The 20,471-nt window shown below is 51.6% G+C and overlaps 7 protein-coding genes across 7 annotated transcripts; 3 read left to right on the top strand and 4 right to left on the bottom strand.

Moving 5' to 3' along the window:
* The first annotated feature begins 281 nt into the window (after positions 1 to 281).
* On the top strand, positions 282 to 2,725 carry F5J12DRAFT_800849 (uncharacterized protein). Its single transcript, XM_051744343.1, has 9 exons — positions 282 to 716; positions 773 to 1,109; positions 1,180 to 1,262; positions 1,321 to 1,487; positions 1,551 to 1,732; positions 1,797 to 1,816; positions 1,880 to 2,157; positions 2,226 to 2,244; positions 2,301 to 2,725. The coding sequence occupies exons 1-9, from the start codon at positions 450 to 452 to the stop codon at positions 2,616 to 2,618; spliced, it is 1,671 nt and encodes a 556-aa protein (XP_051604078.1). The 5' UTR covers positions 282 to 449; the 3' UTR covers positions 2,619 to 2,725.
* Positions 2,726 to 2,944: 219 nt separating this feature from the next.
* On the bottom strand, positions 2,945 to 5,748 carry F5J12DRAFT_953739 (FAD dependent oxidoreductase-domain-containing protein; the record flags this gene model as incomplete). Its single annotated transcript, XM_051749837.1, has 9 exons — positions 5,410 to 5,748; positions 5,179 to 5,359; positions 5,080 to 5,089; positions 4,925 to 5,027; positions 4,681 to 4,856; positions 3,997 to 4,620; positions 3,808 to 3,943; positions 3,109 to 3,752; positions 2,945 to 3,049 (listed from the first exon to the last, which is right to left on the bottom strand). Exons 1-9 carry the CDS (start codon positions 5,741 to 5,743, stop codon positions 2,945 to 2,947), a joined length of 2,313 nt encoding a protein of 770 aa, XP_051604077.1. The 5' UTR covers positions 5,744 to 5,748.
* A 382-nt stretch (positions 5,749 to 6,130) lies between these two features.
* On the bottom strand, positions 6,131 to 9,517 carry F5J12DRAFT_800829 (Sodium/hydrogen exchanger family-domain-containing protein). The gene is made up of 11 exons (XM_051744342.1): positions 9,302 to 9,517; positions 9,167 to 9,242; positions 9,015 to 9,110; positions 8,288 to 8,944; positions 8,106 to 8,206; positions 8,004 to 8,052; positions 7,818 to 7,956; positions 7,517 to 7,769; positions 7,324 to 7,446; positions 6,726 to 7,298; positions 6,131 to 6,673 (listed from the first exon to the last, which is right to left on the bottom strand). The coding sequence occupies exons 1-11, from the start codon at positions 9,371 to 9,373 to the stop codon at positions 6,218 to 6,220; spliced, it is 2,595 nt and encodes an 864-aa protein (XP_051604076.1). The 5' UTR covers positions 9,374 to 9,517; the 3' UTR covers positions 6,131 to 6,217.
* Positions 9,518 to 10,370: 853 nt separating this feature from the next.
* On the bottom strand, positions 10,371 to 11,319 carry F5J12DRAFT_800819 (histone H3). Its single transcript, XM_051744341.1, has 6 exons — positions 11,074 to 11,319; positions 10,909 to 10,959; positions 10,806 to 10,877; positions 10,731 to 10,748; positions 10,629 to 10,705; positions 10,371 to 10,576 (listed from the first exon to the last, which is right to left on the bottom strand). Exons 1-6 carry the CDS (start codon positions 11,158 to 11,160, stop codon positions 10,525 to 10,527), a joined length of 357 nt encoding a protein of 118 aa, XP_051604075.1. The 5' UTR covers positions 11,161 to 11,319; the 3' UTR covers positions 10,371 to 10,524.
* A 66-nt stretch (positions 11,320 to 11,385) lies between these two features.
* F5J12DRAFT_800814 (tRNA synthetases class I (M)-domain-containing protein) lies at positions 11,386 to 13,531 on the bottom strand. Its single transcript, XM_051744340.1, has 8 exons — positions 13,356 to 13,531; positions 13,111 to 13,304; positions 12,972 to 13,058; positions 12,413 to 12,927; positions 12,136 to 12,350; positions 11,851 to 12,077; positions 11,714 to 11,806; positions 11,386 to 11,680 (listed from the first exon to the last, which is right to left on the bottom strand). Exons 1-8 carry the CDS (start codon positions 13,513 to 13,515, stop codon positions 11,408 to 11,410), a joined length of 1,764 nt encoding a protein of 587 aa, XP_051604074.1. The 5' UTR covers positions 13,516 to 13,531; the 3' UTR covers positions 11,386 to 11,407.
* Positions 13,532 to 13,964: 433 nt separating this feature from the next.
* Positions 13,965 to 15,315, top strand: F5J12DRAFT_902975 (alpha/beta-hydrolase; the record flags this gene model as incomplete). Its single annotated transcript, XM_051748346.1, has 4 exons — positions 13,965 to 14,163; positions 14,234 to 14,565; positions 14,624 to 15,156; positions 15,258 to 15,315. 4 exons carry the CDS (start codon positions 13,965 to 13,967, stop codon positions 15,313 to 15,315), a joined length of 1,122 nt encoding a protein of 373 aa, XP_051604073.1.
* Positions 15,316 to 16,955: 1,640 nt separating this feature from the next.
* F5J12DRAFT_713937 (YT521-B-like domain-containing protein) lies at positions 16,956 to 19,749 on the top strand (the record flags this gene model as incomplete). Its single annotated transcript, XM_051740865.1, has 3 exons — positions 16,956 to 18,557; positions 18,623 to 18,768; positions 18,837 to 19,749. The coding sequence occupies 3 exons, from the start codon at positions 16,956 to 16,958 to the stop codon at positions 19,747 to 19,749; spliced, it is 2,661 nt and encodes an 886-aa protein (XP_051604072.1).
* Between the last annotated feature and the right edge of the window lie 722 nt (positions 19,750 to 20,471).

Genomic DNA, 20,471 nt, shown 5'->3' with positions numbered 1-20,471 from the left:
CTTCCGCTACCTCAGTTCGGTGACTAAACGTTTTCCGGGTCCAGTTGATCTACTATACACAACTTGGACGATCAGAAAATTCTTTTGAAGAAGGGCTGGAGGCCTCTGATGGCCTAGTTAGGTCTAGCCGGATTTTTCATACTAAGGGTCGTGCCAGTACCCGTTAGCGTTTATCGTACATAGGCCACTGAAAAAAGACTTCCGATGTAAGCAAGTGCCTATGTGCGTGCTGAACCCGCGTTGCGATGTAATTGTCACCTGAAATTAAGACGTGTTCCCATCCCTGACCGGTTATGCGGAAGCCCAATGGTCTCCCGTACCCCGGAGCCAGTAAGCTAGCCCGGCGCAGAGGTCTTTTAAAGCGGGAAATCAGTCTACAGAATCCGACCAGCCGCTCACGATACCCAAGTAACAGTTATCAGTTACATATATACTAGCGGATAAACGCTATGTATCACAAGTCCCTATTCCCCCCTCTACCCCAAATCCCCGAGCAGAACGTCCATCACTTTCTACTCGACCGGCAAGACCAAAAATCATGGCCTGATTTCACTTTCCAGGTAGACGTCCCTACGAGTCGGCGGCGTACGTTCAAAGAATTCCTTGAACGAGTTCGTGACGGTGCGACCGCCCTCGGGACCGACGCCGAGCACGGTGGTCTGGGCGTCCTACGAGAAAACGACGAAATCGTCGGCATCCTCAGCGAGAATTGCCTTGTATGATGTTCCGCCAGTTCACAATATCATTTACAATAACTTGACCGCCCTTCTAGGACTATGTGGCCTTGGTACACTCTCTGTTGGCCATCACAGTACCATTCGTCACATTTTCATGTTACTCTACCACATTCGAGCTCCAGCATGCTGCAAAGGTCTCAGGGGCAACCCGCTTGTTCGTCAGTCCAACTCTTTTGCACCTAGCTCACGTCTCCGGCCTTCCCGACGATCGTATATACATACTCGAAGGAGAAGTAGAGGGTTATACGAGCTACTCTGCGCTTGTGAACCGGGTACGGCGGAAGGGCATGCCCCGCTTGCCAATAAGGCCAGCACAGAATGATACTCTAGCCTACTTGGTCTTCTCAAGCGGAACGACTGGCCTACCAAAGGGTATGCAGTGCCAAACCACTGGTTGAAATTTTGCTGCCCGCGTGATTCTTATCAATTTTCGTCATTTTAGCGGTGATGATCACCCATGGGAACCTGCTTGCTTCACTCTATCAATATGCAGTTGCCGGCCAAGAGGTGGCCAAAGTCCAAAAAGTAGGTTGTTTCCCATGCGGAACCGCTACGGGCGCCGTTAATTAGGCCGACATTAAAGCGGCAGAAATGGAACGGCCCGGGAGGAATGCAAGTCCTATTCAATGTCCTACCAATCCACCACACATATGGTCTTAATATCGCAACTCTCCGATGCTTTTCTGAGCCCGTGACAGTACTCTTCCTTTCCAAATGGAATTCGGAAACATTCCTGGACGCGATCCCTAAGTTGGTGCTCTCGTAAATCTCAGTCTTGCGTTAACCATCCCATACCTACCAATTTTCTTGCAGATATCGTGTTACGACTCTGTACCTCGTACCTTCACTGGTCTATCAGCTCCTCCATCACCCTCGATTTAACGCTGCTGATGTGAGCACTGTCCAAGCAATACAATGCGGCGCTGCATATCTTCCCGTTCACTTAGCGGAACGTTTGCAATCACAGTTCCCCGGCGTGGAAAGGGTTGGGGAGGGTGAGTTTCTCCATATATCAATGGCCTTCAACAGACCCTGATGCCCGTTTCTATTTCCGGTTAGGATATGGCATGTCTGAGTGCGTAAGTGGCGTTCGCGACGATGCTAAAATGTCTTAGTCCTGAAACCAATCTCTCCACCATCAGACGCTCGCAATTTCCCGGAAGCCGGTACCAGGAATGCTCGGGGGGCGTGCCAAAGATGTACCTGGATCCGCAGGAATGCTATTACCCGGTATGGAAGCCCGTGTAGTGCGCGATGATGGAACGTTGGCAGCCGTCAATGAAGCAGGAGAACTGCATGTGCGAGGAGATTGCGTTTCACCAGGGTACTGGAAGGACGAGGCGGCCACGAAGGCAGCGTTTGTAGACGGATGGCTCCGCACGGGGGATCGAATACGAATAGATGCAGATGGGGTTCTCTAGTATGTGCTTCACTAACAACATCGTGATGCAGGTCGCTGAACGGTTGCATCGCTTTCTTTTCTTGCAGCTTCGAAGACAGAACAAAAGTGAGCGACCCCTTCATTTTGATATTCCCGAATTGATGATCTAATTGGAATCCAAGGATACTCTCAAGGTATCGGGGATGCAGGTGTCGCCGATGGAAATTGAGAATACCATTTTCAGTCACCCGGACAAGTTGGTTGATGATGTTACCGTTGCGGGTGTCAGCGGTGGTCGCACCTCGGATGAACGTGTCCCGCGGGCGTGGATTGTCTTGTCCCCAGCGGGGAAGGAGCTCGGCAGTGCACGAGCCGTGCAACGAATAGAGGCTTGGGTACAGGCATGCCTTAGCCGGTATAAATGGCTCAGGGGAGGAATCGCAGTCATTGATGAGGTCGGTTGCCGTTGTCCGATACGGGGTGTAAACAAGATTGGCTAAACCGTTTTGTCACAGATACCCAAATCGTGCGCGGGCAAAGTACTAAGAAGGGAGCTTGTTGACCAATATGAAGCAACACGGACGACGATGGCTAGACTCTAGATATTACAGAACTTTCACGACACGTGTACTGGAACAATCATGACTACAGATGTTATTGTCCAGTTTACTTATCCTCATGTCTCCTAACGACCTTTTGTTTATTCCATCTCTTTAGCCAGATAGAAGTATCTGCAACGGGTGGTATTCCTCTCTGCGAAGTCACATTTCGGTCAGGTCAGAGGAGCAATTCAGCGGAGAAACTTTGGAGGTTGAGCAAGTTCTGCCTAAACACCACCGCCACTCTTCTCTACTGGGATTCCTCTGCGCTCGACCTTGACCTTTCTAGCAGCCACAGGGACGAGGGAAACGTCCTTTAGATTTTCGCAAACCTTTTCGAGGGCAAAATTAATCAGCCCCTATGTGAGGTCGGAACACGGACCAAACCCACCTCGACGAACTCATCAAAGTCAACGTCTTCGCGGTCCTGAAGTCCCGTTTCTGCAAGGACATACCTATAGTCCGCATCTCTGAATCTATCATATCCCGACCCCGACCATTCCTTCGCATATTCCCTCAGTACATCCTTAATCCGGTCCTTTTTCAACCGTTTGTCGTCGCCTGCTAAGGATCCCTCCTGCTGCGGTCCAGCATCCTCAGCAGATGGCACTGCATATCGGTCAAAAACATCCCTCAAGGATTCAATTTCGCCGGGTTCGAACTTGGCACGGCTATACGAATGCGGAATACCCTTGACTGCCTGGATAGTCGGAATAACCGGTGGATGCATTCCGACAATACACCAGAACCCATTCTTTACCCATCCAGCCCAACTCGCGGTGCCGTTGCCATTGTTGTTTGCGATGGTTGGCGGAAGGCCCATGCTTTGTAAGAACTTGACACTACGTTCGAACTCTTGCCGTTGACGCGCGCGATCCCATCCAAGCTCCTCGCTCATGATCTCGATGACGCGCGGGAGGGCAGAAAGTGCAGCTTGGGCATTGACAAATGCGAGACGAGTGCGTCGGGCGAGGACGTCGACTGCCGTGCATGCGTATTCATGTCGTGTTGCATACAGTATCTCTGCCTCCAGATCTGCATTATGGCACGTCAGCAAAGTGAAAGTAGATATCGGAGCAGGGGAACTTACAGGAATAGTTGGGACTAAGACGAACCCCATGCAGCGGCCATTGCTCACCCGTTGGCTGGGCAAGCGCACACACAGTCCATGCCCGGTCACCATAGTTATCCGACAATTGGGTCGCGACATCTGTGTCCAAGCCAAACTGTCAAGCAAGGTAAGCTCCCGTGTACAAGGTAGGCTAGCATTTGTACTCGCCCGCTGGATAAGTCCAATGAACATGGTCGGGCTCCATCCGTCGCTACCGACAAGCCTCAGTTCCTCCGTACGGCATGGTCCATTCACCTTATCCTGCAATCCAAATACCTCCACAGCTGTATTGACTGTCTCTTCCGCCATCGCGCGGTACGTCGTCCACTTCCCCCCGGCTATCGTCACAAGACCCGACTCCTCGACGCTCACTAAATGATTCCTGACCAGGCCCTCCGTACCACCTTCACTCCTAGCAGCTATCAGCGGTCGCAGGCCCGCCCACGCGCTCAAAACGTCCCCACGCCGCACACGGATATCGCGGGATAGATACCTCCGCACCTCATCCAACACCCAGTTCACCTCGTCTTCGTTAGCAGTAACCTCTTCATTTTCCGCATTCACCTTGGTGGGAGTATCAGTTGTACCAGCAACAACACCGCCCTCCCATGGCAGGAAGAAAATGACGCGACCATCAGAAGTTGCAGGATCCAACAAACCCATTCGAGATGGTGCGTAGTAGGCGGGGAGAGTGATGTGGATACCGGAAGAGGGACGAACGATGGATTTGTGATCGGGGGAGTTGAGCTTGAGAAGGGTGTCTGCATACGGCCCGGTTGCGTTGATGATCCCCTAGTGTCAAGAATGTTTCAGCACTTGACACGTTTGCAGCACACTACACCGAAACCTGACCTTGGCACGAACATCGAACTCGCGGCCCGTGAGTTGATCCCGAACTTTGGCACCTATGAGTTTGCCATCTGCGTTCTTATGGAGATCGGTAACGCCACAATAATTAACGACCGTTGCACCAAGTTTGACGGCAGTCATGATCAATGCTACATTCATGCGTGCATCGTTGTGCTGGCCTGGGTTGCGAGTGTGTATTGTTGTTGACAGTTGGTGCGGACCGAACTTAGAATGAATGAAGACTTACCATCGTAATATACGACGGCGCCGACCAAACCGTCCCTTTTCAGCATAGGGAATATCTCGAGAGCCTTCCCCTTGGACATCAAATAGGAACTCTCCATGTTTTCCTTTTCCAGCAAGTAAATCATACAACTTGCATCCCGCCCAATAATATGGCACCTGCCAATACCTAAAAATGTACAACAACATGAATCACATCTCAGCCAAACCCCGAATGCGAAGGAGAGAGCGGGAGCCTCAAAGGAAAGAAAAGCGTACTTGTAGATGGGTAACATGATGGGAAGCATGTGCGACAGGTAGGGCGCGGTCTGGAGGAATATCTTGCGTTCGTGGAGCGCTTCACGCACTAGTTTGTATTGCTCGTAGTCGAGCTCCATCACAGCTTTTTGGAGGTAGCGAACACCACCGTGGACCAACTTAGTCGATTTGGAAGATGTACCTTCGGACGTTACCTATGTGCAAAAGTATCCTGTACCCTGTATCACTTACCAGAGCTGAAATCACTTCTTTCCACCAAGGCAACTCTAAGGCCCCGACTTGCCGCGTCAACCGCAACACCAGCCCCAGTAGCCCCACCTCCGACGATTAAGAGATCGAACTGCTCCGAGTCAGGATGAGTTTTTCCGCTGTTCTCGAGAGCATCCAGCATGGCCTGCCGAGACGGTGGTGTCCATGGTGGGGGTGGTCGACGCGTCTCCAGCACAGAGGCGGGGTAGGGTGGGCCCGAGTTGAGGTAGTAGTATCCCCCACCTGCAACTCCGAGCGTCGTAGCGCCAACATAAGCTAGAGTACGTCGTGAGAAGAGTCGTCGTACAACGCTCATGGTAGTGGTAGATTAATATCCGAGGGATCCCCTGTGTTCACTCCAGTCACGAGCAACAGTGCCCGTAATCGACTTGCGCCGGCTTGTCGCACTTCTTAGAAAACGTCTGTGTGTGGAACTCTTCGGAATGGTATAGCTTCGCTGATGGTGGCGGCTCAGTCTCGACCACGTTTGTCTCCAAGCGAGGAGAAAAACGGGTTGGAAAGAAGTCCTGCGATGAGCCGAGAGAAAGAAGAAAAAAGTGAACGGAACCACTTTCATTTCGTTATGTATCTATTGAAAATTATTCCCGGTTGGCAAGTTCCAGCTTTTGGAATTTTCGAACTCGACGTGGCGGCGGTCCGCTCGGTCCGCTCATGACAGACACGGTGACCGTAGTGAAATATCCTACGGTAATATCATTACAAGAACGCGCATCGGTAGCCAAGTAAGAGTGCCGAAATATACAACATATCATATCCACAAACTCGTACATCACGCCTCACCCACAGGTGTAACCCCCGCCTGCACGACCACCATCGCATTAGGCGCGCCCGACACCAACAACGCACACCCAACATCACCCACGGTCTTCCTCACCAGCTCAAAGTTCCCCCCACCTGCACATCCATACTTCTCCGCGACCGTCTTCACTTCTTCGTACCGAGTCACCCCACTCATTGTGGTGCGACTGCGCGACCGGCCAGTGACCACTAACACACGTCTGTGTACCTCGCGAAACTCGTGCACACGTTGAATGAGGCTTTGCAGAGGTACAGGCGTCGTCAACTCTTCGAATGTGATTCGGGAGAGCGCGGCTTGAAGATGGGTCCCGACGGTATATTTCTCCAGGCCGGCGTACCGAGCCCACAACACACTATCCGCAGTGTCGGACTGCAGCCTTGACTCGGTATTCTGGTACGGGTATATAGAGTCCTCTAAACCAATAGTCTACCACGATCGTCAATTACGGGAATCAAAGCCACGAATTTCTCGTACTCACGGATATCACAGGAAGTCCATCATTTATGATAGCCTCGACAGGCTTCTGTAACCCTGCTACCTCAACTGGACCCATAGTCGCTCTCACAATAGTTGCACTGATCCTTGGATTTGCGCACAGCTGCACGACAAAATCTAACGCAAGCCGATCGTCGGGTCCACCGAAGAACGGGCAAAGAATGTGTTGGGGCCCCCGCGTTCCGACCCTATCACCCGTATCGACGAAAACGGCAACGTCTATCCTACTCTGTGAAAACACACCTCGTATGAACTGCGATCGCAAGGCGGCGGCGGACTCATTCGCCTTTGAGCCACTGCCGAAAAGGGCCTCGAAAGGATTGCTGCTCTCCAGTTTGGCCGCAGGGAGTGTGCCGGGGACTGCAGCGTCCATAGCAGAAGTCGTCGAGCCCGCAATTGGTGCTAGCCATGGAATGAGTACAAGTTGCGAACCATTTCTCCTTGCATGATCAGCGACTGAAGCAGCCATTTCATCGTAAGGCACGACTGCCAAACTCGTCGATACCGGTATGTCGCTCTCCTCCCCAAACATTTTGAACACGCTCAACAACGGGTCCTGTGGATATGAGCCTGTCGGCGACGGACGATTTCATAACGGCGGATGTACGTTGCGACAACTCAATCAGTCGGAGTGCATCTACATGGTACTCGGGCTTCCTCGCGGACGAAGTGTTAGAGTCATCGTAAGCAGGCGGGACCGCGAGCTGCGTAAGGGCCATGATGCCAGGCATGTGGTCAAAGGTGTCGAGGATGACAGCGAACTTGCGGCGGGACGGGTGACTGATTGGGGGCGACCAGGGAAGCCTGATCATCGTCTACTACTTTGTCACCTTCATCTGGAGGTGTGGCCGTCTCCGTAACCTGTGCATCACCAGGTCGAGTTCGACGCTCTGGAGGGTAGAGGAGGTTGACAATTGGCGTTGTCAAGAAAGTGAGTATCAGTGCATCAAGAACGAACATCGAAAAAACTCGTTCGTTGAGGATGCCAGCCGACAGGCCGGCATTAAGCACGATCAATTCGACGAGACTGTGACAGGGGTCAAGTCAAGTACAACCCATCGACATGCTCGCGTACCCTTTACAACTCATGAGCCCCCCGACAGTACTAGATTCCCTCCAACTGAACCCCAAGTACCGCGAAGAGAGCGTGCATGAAGTAAACTTTCCGGTGAAGTCGAGTGCGGCGAGGACAAACATGAATCCCCATGCAGCACCTGAACGAAAATCAGGAACGAAAAATACCTTCGAAGCACCTTCTTACCGTCATTAAGCAATCCGAGGTCTGTCTTTAGACCGGAAAGAGTGAAATACTGTGCGGAAGGTGAGACAACACCAACCATGGAATAAAATTGACAGCACCAACCAAGGGTAAGAAAATGATAGAGACCATATCCTCGAGTTTTTCGGTAAGTGCAATCGCAAGCCCGCCCTCTCTCGGAATGATGACGCCGACCAGGAAGGCACCTTAGACAGGAATATTAGGAGCCATCACGTTTGTCATTCTACTCATGAAAGTTGGCATGTGCATATGACTCGAAAACTCACCGAATATGGCGTTTACGCCGACGATGTCGGTGAAGAAAGAACTTGCCCATAGGACGATCATAACCACCGTCATGTAAAACATGGTAGGCCCATTCACCGTGCTCCCTGTTTTGTGTGCGAGCCATAGCATGATCCTCTTTACAGGGAAGAGTAGGAACAACGCGAACGCCACACAGACGAGGAAGGTCCACAGGGCGGTGAGCCCCGATGTTGCGTTAACGAGGGCGATGCTAAGGGCGAGCAGTGTCCAGGCGACGACATCGTTGGCGACTCCAGCAGAAAGAACGATAAGGCCGACGGTGGTATCAAGAAGCTGAAGCTCTGTCAGAATACGACAGAGAACAGGGAAAGCTGTGATGGAGTACGACACGCCCACGAAGAGCATAAAGTATGGATAGTGGACTGATGAATCGCTGAAGTGCTCGTAGAGCGGTTTGGATATCGCCGCGCCAACGCCAAAAGGGAGGAGGATACCAGCGAGGGATACCACTACGGAGAGACGGGCGTTGCGCCGTATGATGCTGGCATCTATTTCGAGTCCAATGATGAACAGGAAGAGACAGAGCCCGATGTTAGCGACGAGCGTGAGATAAGGGATGGATGCAGCGGGGAATATGTGATTCGTGAAACCTGGGATGCGACCGAACGCGGTGGGACCTGGGAAACAATGAGCTGATCTGCCTTTTTTTTTTGGCCCATCCTGAAAAACGGAGGAGACTGCACATACCAAGCAAAATACCGCCAAGGATTTCAGAAATGACCCTGGGCTGCTTAATCTTTCGCAAACCCAGATAAAGCAGTTGGGTCATCATGATAATAATCCCTGAATGTTTTGAAGTGAGCAGAGGTGGAATTTTTTGTTGGAAAGTCCACGCTTACCAACTTGAACGATCCATATTCGCAAAGGATCAGCGGTATTGTAGGCAGTGGGATCCTCGCCATTTAGAAGGCCGCCCTGCAAATGAACAACGAAGTCGTGACGATGTCTCCAAGCAAATAGGGGTAAGTAAGTACCTGACTCTGGACCTCAGCCCTCTTCGTGAAGCGGCCGAAGAGTTGAATGGTAGAATCCGCGAACTCCGGCATGACTCGTCAAGAGAGGGGAAAGAAAGATAGCTGTCAAAGTGGAAGACACTTTTATCATACGAATGCGTGCCAACAGTGAGTGACACGCCAAGTGACTGGTAACCGGTTAACCGATAACCCTAACGTACGGAATACTGATACTTGGTTGCGTTATCTCGGTCCCTGTTTCAAATTTCGACCCCCTCCAAACGCCCCTACTAGAGCACTAGGTGCCCGAATGTACCCGTACAATGCGCGCGCCCACACGCAGCCAACGACATTTAATGTGCCTTGAATCGACATTCAGACCATGGGCCAAGCACACTCCCCTGCGTTATTATACTTACCAATACCCCTCGACTTCCGGGCCTGTGACCTCAATAGACACCGGTTCCTGACGAAGACAAATTAATTTTCATTGGTGGAGCAGGTACATTTTCTTCTAAGCTTATCTCATCATATCAGAGAGGTCTTTGATTAGCCAGGTGGCATGCTGCCCTGGTAACACCTGTGAGTGAAATGAATGATCAGTATGTTGTACTGCGCCAAGCTGGCCCCACTTCCCCACTACCGATTGCTGGCAGCTGTCCATACTGTACATAAGGCTTATAATGTAACAAGTACCCTCTTGTTCTCAAGGGGTCGCCCAGTTGGGGAAACGTATGTAGCCAACTGAATGCGCACTTGGCTTCGCATTACGGGAGAGTTCCACCAGAAAAGAGAAGGTTTAGTTGCTTCAAGACGCCATGTAGTAGGAACGTCTAAGAAATGTACTAATAGGACCACCTTCACACGCCAAACAAAAATGCCTTGTTTTCATGTACATAAACCCCGTAACACCTGAAGAAAGAAAGGGTAAAAAAATCAATGAGGACGAAGGGTATGACGCAGCAGCTCACTGGATGGCAACGATATGCTTCTCAAACTGCTGTGTTGCCACGGGTGGACGGATGCCTGTGCACTCATGCCTCTCAGGGTTCTAATAGCGAGCCCCGTACACCCAACTTACCGCATTTGGGTCCCCTTAACTTATCTGTTTAGTTGTGAACACAGGATCCTGCCAGTACTAGTACACGTACATGATAACATACTGCCTCAGTGCTCATACGATGGACACACTACATGATTTCCGTATAAATAAATGATATCATAGGTACACAGACAAAAATATCCTAATTCCTCTCGCCTCTCAGGCGGCGAGCCAGTGCAAGATCTTTGGGTTGTCTACAATTATCATGGTTACTCACAATCCACCTAGATTAAAGGTGGGACGTACATGGTGACACGCTTGGCATGAATAGCAGCCAAGTTAGTGTCCTCGAATAACGAGACGAGGTATGCCTCAGCGGCTTCCTGGAGCGCCATCACCGCTGATGACTGGAAAGCGCAAATCCGTCTGCACACCACGTAATCAGTCTTCCGTTCGCTTACAACAGTCCTGAGATTGGCGCACCTTGAAATCTTGCGCAATCTCCCTCACCAGCCGTTGGAAGGGCAGCTTTCGGATCAGAAGCTCCGTCGACTTCTGGTAACGACGGAATCTCGCGGAGAGCGACGGTACCAGGGCGGAAGCGATGAGGCTTCTTTACACCTCCTGTAGGTGCTTGCTGGTGTGGTGTGACTGGTGTTATCTACACGTGATCACCGGACGGACTTACTGCAGCGGTCTTACGGGCAGCCTTGGTAGCAAGCTGGAAACGTGCAAAGGTGAGTGCACGGACCATGTGACGACCACGACCACGACATACCTGTTTACGGGGTGCTTTGCCACCGGTAGTCTTACGAGCAGTCTGCTTGGTGCGGGCCATTTCTTGTCGAAAATATCCGGAATATGTCGATTAGCGAGAAACGCGATTTTACGAGCTAACTAGCACGTAGCGACGAGGTGGTAGTAGGGAAGAAAGCGGAAATGCCCATCCAACAAAGGGGACGCGAGCATTTTATAGGCGTGTATGGGTTCACGTGACAATTCGAGGACAGCACTGCCACAACGCGGTGGCATCGATCAGCGCGTTTTCGTCACGTGGATCACATGCAGGACATTATTATGTAATTTCATTTGCTAATGCTAAATAACTTGACGCCCTTGACACCCAAAACATCCTCCCCGCCTATAGAACCCCTCCCGACACGCGCGAATGTCATGCTCCTCTCCACCTCGGGCACACCCAACGCACAAAGAAGCTTCGCAGCCGTACAAGGTAAGAATGGCTGAAGCAGGATTCCGACGATACGGAGTGTTTCAAGCGCAGTGAGGTACGAGGATAGAGCGATCGCTACTGACTGGCCCTCGGACCAGGGCGCGAGGTTCGTAAGGAGGGTGTTTGCCTGATTTCGTGGAAGATTTTAGTATAGTGTAACCAGAACGAGGTGGATATTCTCACGTATCGAAGAACTTGTACTATTGCATGGAGGCCCTTCCGCCATTTCCAAATTCTTCATGCAATCCGACACCTACTCCACCGAGGTTAGTCAAGAAGGGGGAGGAAGGCCTCAACTGTGCGAGGCGCGTCCAACTCTGCATATGCCGAAATATCGAAGGTTTTCGATAAATCGACATTCGCGAGTTGCTGTGATAATAGTCCGCGGAAGGACTTGTCTTGGGCAACAGAAACGGCGTCTCTAACACGTTTCTTGATTACTCTCGACGTCATCCGCAGAAAATAATTCCCCAGCAAATTCCGAATTTCGTCCGCATGCTTGCGAAGCTGTTCTTCAGACCAGTCTTCGACAGCCTATAAGTCCATCCCCGATACTAATAGGTAAAAATGAAAGACTCTTACCGACGTCATCCCTAAACCGACCCCCGACGCGAGCGAGATAGAAACGCACAGCATCTACACCATAATCGTCCATGGCTTGCATGGGATCTGTCACGTTCCCGAGAGATTTAGACATCTTTTTCTGGTTTGCGGTCCAATGGGCATGCGCGAGAAGCGTGGTCGGCAGGGGGAGCTTCAGCGCCAGAAGGATAGCGGGCAGGTAAATAGCGTGAAACCTTGCAATGTATATACGCTTAAACCGAACGAGTATTTAGCAGACGACGGAATGGACACGAACCGGACAATATCCTTGCCGATCACCTGTATGTCTGGAGGCCATGCATACCCTGTATCCGGATATCCGATCCCACTGAGGTACACCAACAACGCGTCGAACCACACATACACCGTCTGCGTCGGATCATCCGGAACACCAATGCCCCACCCAATCCTCTCGCGGGGCCGAGATATCGACAGATCTTCGAGAGGTTCCGTCTCTAAATCTCGGATGATGCGGAGCTGGTGGCTGTCGGGATGAACGCCCCGCACGGTTAACCCGTCCTCCGCCTGCGCGTTTGAAGCAGCAGCGTGGCTGTAGTGAGTGAGCAACGCATCACGGAACATGGACATGCGGAACTTGTAGTTGACCTCGCGGGACCATTCGACGACTGAACCTGTCTCCGTCGCGGTCATGGTATCCGGAAGGGTAGGGTGTGGGGAGATACGAGAAGGGGGATAGAAGCATTCATCGGTCGTGGAATAATATCCCTCATAGGTATCTTTGTATATGAGGCCTCGAGCGACGAGCGAACGCTGGACGCGTTAGACAAGGCGTAGAATGAGAACGTACGACATACCCACACATGCCTGACCGCCTGCTTATGGGATTCCCGAGTCGTACGCATGAAGACCGTACCGCTGACATCCGCCCTTTCTGCTAATTTCTGGCAGGGAAGTCGGACATTCGGATAGACATGGCAAGACATAACCACCCACATGGAAATCTGAGGAAATGGTATCGCACCACTCGAGTGGGTCCACACCCTTGGCTAGAGCTGTCTGCTGCATTTTGAGACCGTGTTCGTCCGTTCCAGTCAAGAAGACGACTGGTCGAGTGGGGTTTAGAATACGCTGGTACCGTGCTATGATGTCCGCGGTGACGAGAGAGTACAGATGGCCGATGTGCGGACCTGCAGAGCGAACTTAGAAACCAATGAGGGATATGATTGAAGGCTACTGACGAGCATTTGGGTAGAATATGGGTGTGGTGATGTAGAACGGTTTCTCTGTGGTGCTGCTAGTCGCGTTGCAGCGGCGAAGACGGGGTGCTCGTGGATGTCGTGGAGGAACCACAGAAGACAGACATCCTCCCCGACTCAGATGGATGGCACAGCGCAACATGCACGACACAGTTCCCAGGAAAAAGAGATTACAGTAAATTTTGTCATGCCTCGAGTCGTACTATACATGTACTTGTGCACGGAACTTCAGTGCAAACATACTCCTGAGTCCTCGTTCATCAAACTTGACGTTGATGTTGCTAACTTGAACTTTCCTATACTGACTACATACCAGGACCAACGCAGGAGCGATGGCCATTATCTAAGGACAATTCATTTCACACCAGCCTCGACAATCAGCCATGGACAACGGAGTGGATGTACCTGCCAGCGTTTTATTTTCACGCTGACCAAGGGACGGGAATTGTGAATTGCACCTCAGTGTGTCTCGTTGTCGCAGACACACTGATGATGATGGTGGTTGATGGGAAGAAGGTACATATCTCTCATCAAGTGACGACGACTGACTCGGAGATATTCGTCGCTCTGCTCCTCGTCATAAATTAAACCATGGAGTCAGATGCAACATGCACCTATTCCTTTGAATACAAGCAAATCGACGGCAAACCAGTCGTCTTAGATGTGCATCTTCCTAGCCTCCGCGATTGTGCCACGCAGCCTCCTATCAGACGACCCACCATCATCTACTTCCACGGAGGGGCACTCACTGTTGGGAATAGGCGAAGTTGGCTGCCAACTTGGCTACAGAGTGAGTTTACCTCCCTGACTTCTGCTGTTCGTTGCCACCAGCTTGACCCGCTCGCACTATCGCTATCAAGCGCGCTTGTCTGCAAAGAGATTTATCATCATTAGCGCCGACTATAGGTTGATGCCTCCTGCCACTGGGCACGATATCGTGGAAGATATTCAGGATGTCTTCCGTTTCGTGGCGACTTCGTTGAACGGCCGGCTGGACGAGGCCATGTCCAATACAGGGTGGGCAGATTCTGGTGGTAAGCTACCACCGTGGAATCCCTACCGCATAGACCCTGGGGCGATAGGCGTCGCTGGGTCAAGCGCGGGTGGTCTATGTGCATACCTCGCGTGCATGCATGCGGACCCTAAGCCGAGAGCGGTCCTCAGCATGTACGGTATGGGCGGGAAGCTTTACGTGCGTGGCAGAGCTTCACATTAGTAGCTTGTGTTCTTTTAATGCATCCCCCGTTCAGAACCCTCATTACTTCACGCATAGGTCCGAACCTTTCTTCCGCGGCCGGGAGTTACTGGACCCTCAGCAGTTTCCTTCATTTCTTTATCCTCAGAGTTCTGAATTGGAATTCACGTCGGATTCCCCTCCTGCATACCACCCACCCACGTACGTTATTCCAGGATACCCCAGCAACCCACGCATGCTCCTCGGCCCGCTTTACTTGCAGCTCGGAACGTATTTGGACTACTATACCGGCATGCACGAACCCAGTTTAAGTGCCCACTTACGCACCCTACCCGTAGATGCGACTTTCCGATTGTATCCCAATCCCGATCCTATTCCGGAACAGCACCGTCGACTCTTCCCTCAATTCGGAGTCTCGTCCGTCTGGCCTCCTACGTGCCTTGTTCATGGATCATCAGATACGGCTATTCTTATTGAGGAGTCTCGGCACCTGCGTTCCTTGCTAGCGTCCGCCAACGTAGACGTGGTACTCTGGGAAGTAGACGGGGTTGAGCACGCGTTTGACTACGAACCCCCTGCAGAGGGAATGTCTTACGAGACTCTGTTTCATGGTGCTGTGAAGTTTTTGGCTTGACCACCTCGATCAGTCATCTACTTTATACTCCTGAACAACACTGTGATTTGGCTAGCTACAAGACGGGTACTGCTTATATTGCGACCATTCATTCGTCCCAAGGAATCTACTGAATGCAGATGCACACTGCTCAATTGATGCCTCCCTTATTGTACCATCCCGTTGTTCATGCCGTGTGACTCGGATATTGAGGGTCTTTCTATCACCTTCTAGTAAGTAAAAACTTTTTACACACTCTTATCACAGTTCAAACAACCAGACTAGTACTCCTAGGATCTATTATACTACCCTCTTGAGACCATGAACTTGGAGTGACATAAGAACAAGTCATAGGAACAGAATGTTCAACTTGCGAAAAAAAAAAGATCTTTGATATATCAAACTCGTCATCATAGAGCGTCTGTATATGCCGCCGGCGAGTTATAAGTTCCGGGGCTCCACCCGTGCTACTTTTTCTGCCCAAACCCTTGCAACACATCTCCTTCCCTTAGAAAAACACTCACCTGCTACCCACATGATTGTAAGTGGCGCTTATCCTGTGTGCCTGCGATGATGCTCCGACTGTCTCCGGAGGAGTTCGGTAGGTTTTCTCTCCACTTGGTGGCTAACCACGGCGAAGAACTGTCCCAGGCTTTTCGCTGGCTCCAATAGTGACTGCGCACGTCGTAACTGGAGGAGGTCGCGAGAACACAGTTACCGAACTAGGAAGGTCACTGTGAAACTCCTAGTAAGTCCAGGGGTTGCTGGAACTGAGCAGAACGTTTGCGGCCGGTAGGGCCCGTGCCAGAAGGTTCCGACAAGTTCTAGCTCAGGTGTGCCAACCCCTGTCGCAGAGTATTTAAGTGTACGCACTCGATGAAACTATGCACTGGGATGTCGGTTGTGATGTCATAATTCTCACGCCTTCACACAGTCTTAATCGACTGCTGGAATGAGGAGGAAGTGATTATTCTGCCGCTTTTGCGGTGCCCCCATTCCACCCACTTGCCTTGATACCTGTACAAAGCGCAAACACGGGGCTTTATTACGAGGTATGTTATGCAGTTGGTCTCTCAAGTTCCACACTCGCTAAAACAGCACAGGGGCTGGCCGTTGATAGTTACCGCACGCCATATTTATTTCATCCTCCTCAAGGTTCTATATGGCTGTTGAAGACACCGTGAAGCATTCTCATCATGATATAACTCCAACACCTACCCCATTCCAGAAGACGAACGGTACTGGAATGAGCCGTAATAAGCCCTCCGGAACAGGTATGTGTCATTCATCTTGTCGTCCACGTGAGTTTAGCTACGCGCCTGTTTTCTTGTTTCAAGAACAGGCCAAGTTGACTCGTTGCCTATATACTTGCACTTGGTTTTTGTCTGTTAAGCTCTTGCCATTCTGCCATTCATTCGTTACAGTCATGGTCAGGCTTTGATTTTTCACCCTTCGTTTGGCGACTTTCTAGCAGGTGTCTGGGTATGCTACTTCTGCCTGCTTTCTAGACCCTTCTACCCGTATCTCACTCCTCACATTCGTTTAAAGGCGCAGGTCTTACTGACACCTTGTCTCCACCTCTTCTGCAGGTTTTTATGAATCTGCACTCCCTTCGTACCCTTCTCCAACTTTCCCGCCATTCCACCCTGCGTTCATGTCATCTGATGGGTGCCCGCCGGACAAGTATGACAGATCACCGTCGGGAGGAATGAGTCGCCGTGGCTCGTCCCAGCAGCAGCAACATCAGGTCACTGCTGCCCCACCCTCCGTTCGGATGCAGAACCGGTTGCCCCAAGCAGCTCCGGTGCCCCGTTGCTTTACGCAGTCTCCGGCTCGTGGTAATCTCACTCAGCAGGACCCTAACAACACCACCAATTTATCTGCACCGCTATCACGCAGTGCTGTCGGGCCGTCTCCCGTTTTCTCTGCAAGTCCACCTCTAGCACAATCGTATTCTTCACCTTCTCCCTATCCGCCCAGGACAGGCTTTGGCGGACCGTTCACAATGTCCTCTCAGCATCCCCAACCTTATCCGAATCCACTGCACCAGCCATATGCGTTTAATCCTCACAGATACCACGCCCGTACAGGATTTGATGGCAGCCAATATCAGCAGAGTTACCTTCCTGTGGTGCACCATCCCGTTCAGCCTTACTACCAGCCTCATTCTACTCCTGAAGGTAGTCCTTACCCGCCGCCCCCTCATACCTCCATATCGCCCCAGTCTGTATTTGGAAACTCCCGGTCGTCGCATACTCCCCCATATAGCGCTCAACACTATCAGCCTCTGCACTACGGAAGTCCATCTAGCCCCTTTCCGTACTCCCAGCATTTCCAGCCCGGCCCATACCAATGGTATTACATGGCGAGTGCCCCGTTTAGCGAGGGAATGCAAATGCAGTACCCCGGACATCATCTCATGGGTTACCCGCCACATCAGCACCAGCACCATAGGCATGCCGAAGTGGAGGGGCTTCCCGGGCAATCTTCGGAACGTCCGTTACCCGCGTCGCCCGTGCAACAGAGCTCCACAGCCGGAGCTCAAGGAAGGAAACCTACTTTCTCGCAGCCGGTGCCCATTCCCGTGCATTTGCCAGCTCCACCTGTGGTACCATCAGCGCCACCCTCTACCGTTCCAAGTTCGCCCACTGCCAGTACTCGCAGTGAGAAAGGAAGCGTAGCACTTGGAGGACCCCCGCCACGCGCACAAACTGAGCGTCCCGCCATTCGTCGTCCTTATCACCCAAATCCGCCTTCTAACCGATCAGAATGGGTCATGTGGGTTGGTAACGTCCCAGGGGATACGACTCATGACGAGCTTTGGCGATTCCTCAAACGTCCATTGTCTCCAGAACCTGGAAAGAATGAAACCGCAGATGTCGCATGCAACGGGGTAACATCCATCTTCCTCATTTCTCGATCAAACTGTGCGTTCGTGAACTTTGACACGGGAGAGAATCTGCAGCGTGCCATAACGAAGTTCAACGGACAGCAGTTGCGCCCTCAAGACAGAAAGTGCCCTCGCTTGGTATGCAGGGCACGTCGGAGAGAGGATGATCTGCGTGCTGGTGTCGGAGGACAGCGTGGAATGGGTGTGCACACAGAGTATATCAGGAAGCTGCGTCAGAAAGAGCGCGAAGAGGCAAAGGAGCAGCCGTCATCGTCGACGGAGGATAACAGCTCCATCGTATCTGATGCAGCGAGTGAGATATCGATTCAATCCCAAGTGCCGCCCGCGCCAAGTGATGAGGACACGACAAAAGCGAAGTCGTCTACCGTCAAGGCTCGCTCGGTCAGTTCGTACGCATCGACGAATTCGAGTTTCTTGGCTCGCCACTTCCCCAAGCGGTTCTTCATACTGAAGTCTTTAACTCGGGTACGTGTGACTTTGACAGGTTGCACCGGACGATATGGGGTTACTTAATTGGGGTTTTCGGACAGTACGATTTGGACTTAAGTGTAGAACGAGGGCTTTGGGCAACGCAGAAACATAATGAAGTGGTCTTGGATCAGGCGTACCGTACGAGCAAGGATGTTATTCTTATCTTTGGCGTGAACAAGAGCGGAGAATTTTACGGGTATGCACGGTACGTCGATTTCGAAAATTCGACTGCCGCCAATCGTGCCTGGTCTGACACGTTGCGATTAATTGCAGCATGGCCAGCCGAGTACTACGTGGCGAAAGCAGCGTCTCGTGGGCCTCCCGCTCTGACGTGTCCCCTTGTTCTGTATCATCTTCGCAGAATCGCAAACAGTCGCAGACAACTGGCGAGCCTCCAGGGAGTCCCGCTGCGTCAACATATTCGAGGGAAAACTCGGCCAACTATTTTAGCCCATCGGAGCATCGCCTGGTCGAGGAGTCACCCTTGCCGATTTCGTCCCTAGAATGGGATCGCATCGGTGCGAAGTCACCTGCCGGGGAAGAACGTGCACAGCAAGAACTGCAATCGGCGCCTGCAAGATTTGGACCATCACCCCCACTGGAATTCTCTCCCACAGTCCCCACAAAGACGTTCAGTTTGGCCGAGGGGAGCAAAGCACGCCGTGCTCCGCTCTGGTCTAAAATTTCACCTTCTGTTGCTGCGAGCATTCCTGCCAGGGCCGATATCGTGCTTGATAGGAATGCGCCCGCGAAGGCGGTGAGGAATACGCTGAACGCCGATGAGTCCTCCCTGCTCCAGGCCGTGCAGGAAGAAAATCTCACTGAGAATGCTGTTGGAGATGACGATGCTCCCGAGCCGGCTCGGTTTCCTAAAGGGGCGGCTACCGAGGGACACGATGCTACTGATAGCTGGGGTCAAACGTTCAAGGTTGAATGGCTATGCACGCAACCTCTCTCCTTTCAAAAGACGCGGCAGCTGCGAAACCCCTGGAATCACGATCGGGAAATCAAGGTCTCACGAGATGGCACTGAGCTCGAACCGAGTGTTGGACAACAACTGATCGACGGGTGGGCGACCCTCGCGGCTACAGCGGAAGAGAGTCGCGTTCATGGTGCGCCCAAGCGGTCTGGGAAGTCAACTGTCGCCCCTCCGATGGCCACGGATGGGCCTTCTACAAAAGGCTAAGAACCAGTGCCATCTCAACCTGAAAATTGAAATGCAACCTTCCCCTTTCTCTCATTTTATCATCCACCATACTTGGTCGGTATGGAACTGTCTTAGAACGATCGCATTCTCCTAAAGGGCAAAACACGACATACGGATTCTCTAGGTTATACACACGGCTTTTCAACCATTCACGCTCCTTTTCACGCCATCCATTTCTCTCTCCGATCATTTCTCCATCCCAAGACAGGGCACTTGACATTCACGAAACCAAGAGCTGTTTTTCTAGGGGGTTTTTTTCCCCCCCGGTCTCCATCTACCCGGGCCCCTCATGCTATCAGTTATTCTGGGTTAGGTTTTTAGATATTGGTCTTGCTACCAAAGTCGTCCCACTGGTCCTTCTCTTACGATTCTGCCTTTTGGGATATGGTCTTTTTTTGTAGCATTAGGGTACCCAGTCATACACGTAACGACGGCACTGCCAACGACGCTATCGGTTTGATAATTGATGTGCTTCTTGGATTCCATCAGTCTTGAATTTCTTGGCGGAACGAGGCTGATTGAAAGGGGTTTAGATTGTTGACTCTCCGCAAAGTCCATTAGGTATATATACCTGCGTCGTCCTAATAATGTCAAACTACGGGGCAGTGGTGAGTATAGTCATGTGAGTGGGACAAGATGTAAGTTACGAGTGCGCAAGAATCCTGGCTCTGGAGTCGGAACGTAGGATCCGAGAAGAGTGT

This window comes from Pisolithus orientalis (assembly GCF_024613125.1).
Source record: "Pisolithus orientalis strain OTSU chromosome Unknown F5J12scaffold_3, whole genome shotgun sequence".
Taxonomy (NCBI): Eukaryota; Fungi; Basidiomycota; class Agaricomycetes; order Boletales; family Pisolithaceae; genus Pisolithus; species Pisolithus orientalis.
This window is presented reverse-complemented; position numbering and strand designations above follow the sequence as displayed.